The 5,181-nt window shown below is 42.4% G+C and overlaps 1 protein-coding gene across 1 annotated transcript; it reads left to right on the top strand.

The window, feature by feature from the left end:
* The first annotated feature begins 1,113 nt into the window (after positions 1-1,113).
* LOC102875190 (polyubiquitin-B-like) lies at positions 1,114-1,347 on the top strand. The gene has a single exon (XM_006897440.1). The coding sequence runs from the start codon at positions 1,114-1,116 to the stop codon at positions 1,345-1,347; it is 234 nt and encodes a 77-aa protein (XP_006897502.1).
* Positions 1,348-5,181: the final 3,834 nt, after the last annotated feature.

The raw sequence follows: 5,181 nt of genomic DNA, 5'->3' as shown, positions 1-5,181 counted from the left end.
GTAGAAGAGGTTCATTATGTGTTTTCTTATTCTAATGCCAGGCCTGGGAGAACTTTGGTGTCCTAGTCCTTAGAGAGTTGCATTGCTAATTCAAAGGCTGTGCATCTTGGGCTGTTGGAATCAATCCACCAGCTCTGGAAGGGAGATGGGCATTCTCCTCCCACGGTAATTTACAGATTTGGAAACCAGCGCTGGGTCACTCTTAAGTCAGAACTGACTCAGTGACTGATGTACATACTTCAGTGACAGGTACACGTACCTACAAGGTTGCTCAGGAATGGTTCTGTTTATTTAGTAAAAGCTGTGGTAAGAAGCTATGTTGGGATTCCAGAGGCATGCAATTTGAATCCACCAGCTGTTCTGTGGGAGGATGGGAAGTCTTCCCTGCTAACGACAGAGGGTCAACTATGAGTCATTTCCAACTTGACAGCACATGACGTGTTTATAGTATTATAAAATTTGACAAATTTAGTAGTGGGATAGAATGGATTATTCAATAGAATTGTTTCAGCTGCAGGTAAAACCCAACAAAAAGGTGTTCAAAGGTAGAGCAATTGCCAGTGGATTAATTCAGTGGCTCTGTGACACCACAAAGGACACACTGCTTCCACATTTCTCTTCTACCACCCTTAGCATGGTAGACAGGAAGACCAGTATGATGAATTGACACAATGACTGCAACAATGGGCTGGACTGTAGCAGAGATCACGGGGATGGCACAAGGATGGGGCCAGGTTTCTGTGTTCATGGGGTTTCTGTGAATCATAGTTGAAAACACAGTACCTAACAACAGCAGTCCTTAGCATATTCGTGAAGGTGACTATGAAGCCAGGTAATACATGCAGGTGTGATGACATCAAGCTAAGAAGAATGGTTTTCCCTTAAGTTTTACTTTATTAGGGAAGAAACTTTTCCCCAAGACCCTCATGCAGAGGTCTCTGAGAATCAGTTGTCCAGGATTCTGTCAGTCCCAATCCTAAACCAAATTTCAAGAGTGAAAGCTCTAAAAAAAAAGGGGGGGGGGAGAAGCGGCTAGCACAGCTGACTGGTCTCTTTTGTGAGACGCTGTCCGACTTTTTTTCACGTAACTTCACAAATAGCCAGCAGGTCAAAATGCAGATCTTTGTAAAGACCCTCACTGGCAAGACCATCACTCTGGAGGTGGAGCCCAGCAATACCATCGAGAATGTGAAGGCCAAGATCCAGGATAAAGAGGGCATCCCACCCGACCAACAGAGGCTCATCTTTGCAGGCAAGCAGCTGGAAGATGGCCGCACTCTTTCTGACTACAACATCCAGAAAGAGTCAACTCTGCACCTTGTCCTTCGTCTGAGGGGCGGCTGTTAAAGTGCCCAATGATGGCATTACTCTGCACTATGGCCTTTTCTCTCAGTTTAAGTTTAGAAATTACCAGTTTCAGTAATCACTGAATCTGTTCAAAATGTTAATAAAAGTTTTGTTGCATGGTAAAAAAAAAAGGGGGGGTGTCTAAAAAAAAAAAGAGTGAAAGCTAATTCATTGTCATAGAGTTAGAACTGATTCCTAGCTGGCCTTCCAGTGGGTTTTCAGAGCCGTGCATCTCCTGAAAGGAGATTACCCATCTTTCTTCCATAGAACAGCTTGTGGATTTGAACCAATTGGTTTTGTCCATTATGACTCACCCTCAGGCAAAATGGATGAGCCTGGCATCCTTTGGACATCTTCATGCACAAAACCAGAGCTTTGTTTAGAACAAAAAAGAGAGTTTGAATCACTGACCTTTAAGTTAGTAGGCAAGCTCTTTAGCCACATTGCCATGAGGTTTCTATTCTAGCCTTCACAGAGACCAGGAAAAGAAGGGTTGGCCCAAGTATCTAGCACTTCTCACATATGACTCACTGGGCTTGTGGATCAGGCATTCCAGACATCAGAAAAGGGTTACCTGTGTATTATGGTTGTTGTTCTGTTGTCAAGTCACTTACGATTCCTAGCAACCCTCTGCTCTATCCTGTGCCAACCTCATTGTCTCTGACACATCTACTCCCATTACCCCAGTCACTGAATCAATCCTTCTCATCAAGGGTCTTCCTTTCCGATCCATTTCGTCAAGGGTATTTCTCTCTTGTGCTGTCCCTCTAGCCTCCCAAAATGATGTCCCTCTCCAAAGATGGGTCCCTCCTTGCAACACGCCCAAAGTATGTCAGGCAAAGCTTCAGAACCCTTGCCTCTAAGGAGCAGCCTGGTTTCACGCTCTCCAGGACAAACCTGTTTGTTCTCCTAACAGTCCATGGTGTATTCAATACTCTTCTCCAGCACCACAGCTCAAAGGCATCAATTCTATTTCTATCATCCCTAGTCATTGTCCAGCTCTCTGAGGCATAGCACACAATTGTGAAGACTATATCCTGGATTAGGTGCACCTTAGTCTCTAGCCTGACATCATTGCTCTTCAGTACTCTGGAGACTTCCCTGACAGCTGACTTTCCCAATGCAATTCATCTCTTGATTTCCTGATGCTAGTACCAAGAGTATTGATTGTGGAGCCAAGGAAGCTAAAACTGTTAACAATCTTAATCTCTTCACCATCCATAATGATGTTGCCAATTGGTCCAGTGGTGAGCTTCAATCCATATTGAAGGCTGCAGTCCTTGACCTTCTGCAGCAAGCGCATAAGGTCCTCCTCAGTTTCAGCAAGCAGGGTTGTTTCATCTGTATAATGCAGGTTGTTGATGACTCTTCCCCAATCCTGATGCCACATTCCTCCTCATATAGCCCAGTCTCCCAGATGATCTGTTCTGCACACATTGAAAAGGTATGGAGACAATACATCCCTGCTGTACAACCTTCCCGATTTTGAACCACGCAGTGTCTCCTTGCTCTGTTCTGATGACTGTCTCCTGGATCAAGTATAGGTTTCACATAAGCACAATCAAATGTTCTGGGATTCCCATTCTAGAATCTCAAAGTCAGCCACAGTTTGTTGTGATCCACACAGTCAAAAACCTTTGCATAGTCAATGAAACAGACATTCCTCTGGTACTCTGCTTTCTGCCAAGATCCATCTAACATTAGCTATAATATCTCTAGAACCACAGCCTCTTCTAAAACCAGTCTGCCCATCTGGCAGTTCTCTGTTGACGTGTTGCTCCAGTCATTTTTGGATCATTTTCAGCAGATCTTGCTTGCATTTAATATTAATGATATTGTTTGATATTTTCTACACTCTGTTGAGTCACCTTTCTTTGGAATGGAAAAAAATACCTGTATCTCTTCCAGTCATTTGGCCGGGTGGCTGTGCTCCAGATTTCTTGGCACAACTTAGGGAGCACATCCAAGGCAGCGTCTGTTGAAATATGTCAATTGGTATGCCATCAACTCCTGGAGCCTTGTCTTTTTGCCATTTCTTTCATAGCAACTTGAACTTCCTCCATCATCATCACAGGCTCTTGCTCATACATTGTTTCAAGAAATTCTTCTGTGTCAGCCAATTCCTTCTGGTACAGTAACTTTGTGCTTTTTGGATCACTTTAGCATTCTGCCCAAAGCATCCTTAAGTATTGCCACTCATGGCTTGAATTTGTTTTTCAATTCCTTCAGCTTAAGAAATGCTAAGTGAATTCGGCCCTTTTGATTTTCTGAGTCCAGCTCTTTGCACATTTCATTATAATACCTTGCTTTGTCATCCCAAGCTGCCCTTTGAAATTTCTTTATTTTTTTCCTTTATCTTTGACTTCTCAGTGCTCTACTATTCAGAGTCTCATCTGACATCCATCTTGGTCTTTTCTTCCTCTTCTGCCTTTGTAATAATTTTTTGCATCCTTCATGGATGATATTCTTGATATCCTTCCACAGCTCATTTGGTCTTCGCTCATTGGTGCTCAAGACCTCAAACCTGTTCCTGAGATGGTTTTGAAATTCAAGTAGGATAGACTTAAGGTCAAATTTTGTTTCCTGTGGATTTAATTTTCTTCAACTTCAGCTTGCATATAAGTTGGTGGTCTGTTCCACAATTGGCACCTGGCCTGGTTTTCACAGCTGATACTGAGCTTCTCCAGCGATTCTTTCCACAGATGTAATCAATTTGATTCTTATACATACAATCAGGTGAAATCCAGCTTCATTTCTGTCACCAAGTCCATGTTTTCCAGCTACTGATATTCTTCCCTGTTTCCAACTTTTGAATTCCAGCCACCCATTCTTATCAATGCATCTTAATTGCATGTTTGATTGACTTCTGACTGCAAAAGTTGGTAGAAATCTTTTATTTCCTCCTCTGGCTCTAGTTTCAGAACATATATTTGAATGATAGTGGTATTCCCTGGACTTACTTGTATGCATATGGATATTATATCCTGTCACTCACCACATTGTATTTCTTGATGGATCTAGAAATGACATTTTTACTTATGAAAGCAACCCCATTTTTTCTCACCTTTTCATCCCTCATATAGTAGATTATATGATCATCTGATTCAAAATGTCCCATGCCAAGCCATCTCCCTTCATCAATACTTAGCATGTCAATATTTATGTGTTCCATTTCTTTCTTAACAATGTCCAATTTTCCTACATTCATGCTTTTCACATTCCATGTTACAATCACTAGTGTCTGCTTACAGCTGTTCCTCCTCCTTTGTGTTTGCATCCACACCTTCCTGCAAATGGAAGGGAAGAGGTTCTAAGCCACAAGAAGTCAGAATAGAAGTTCAAAACAAACGACTTTTTCTTAGAACTGTCTGAGATAGGAAACCTTCCCTGATACTTGTACCTGATAGTTGTACTAAGAGATTCTTAAATTCAGGAGATACTAACCACATCATAAGAGACTGGCAGCAACATGAAGTTTTAGGGATCACAGAAACCCCAATGGCTTGAGACTTAAGCCATCATATTAAGGGATGGTTAAGGGAAAAGAATGTTGAATGGCGTAAGTGGAACTAGAAAGGGATGTTTGTGGAGTAGGGAAAGAGGTGGGCCAAGACATACATGGCCAAAGGTGGGTAGCAACATTGAATCTATAGGTCATTTCTCTAATTGGGTAAATGTCTTTCATCTGCTCCTTTCTGTAAATGCTTGTCTGTCAGATACTAATTGCTGTTGTTGTTGTTATGTGCCGTCGAGTCGCTTGCGACTCATAGCGACCCTATGTACACAGCCCTAAACTCTGCTCTGTCCTGTGCCAATCGCACTGCCTCTGACACT

The sequence above is a fragment of the Elephantulus edwardii genome, unplaced genomic scaffold (assembly GCF_000299155.1).
Source record: "Elephantulus edwardii isolate Elephantulus edwardi_28Jun2011 unplaced genomic scaffold, EleEdw1.0 scaffold00209, whole genome shotgun sequence".
NCBI classification, from domain to species: Eukaryota; Metazoa; Chordata; class Mammalia; order Macroscelidea; family Macroscelididae; genus Elephantulus; species Elephantulus edwardii.
Note: the sequence above shows the minus strand (reverse complement) of the source record. Positions and strands in the feature narration are given on the sequence as shown.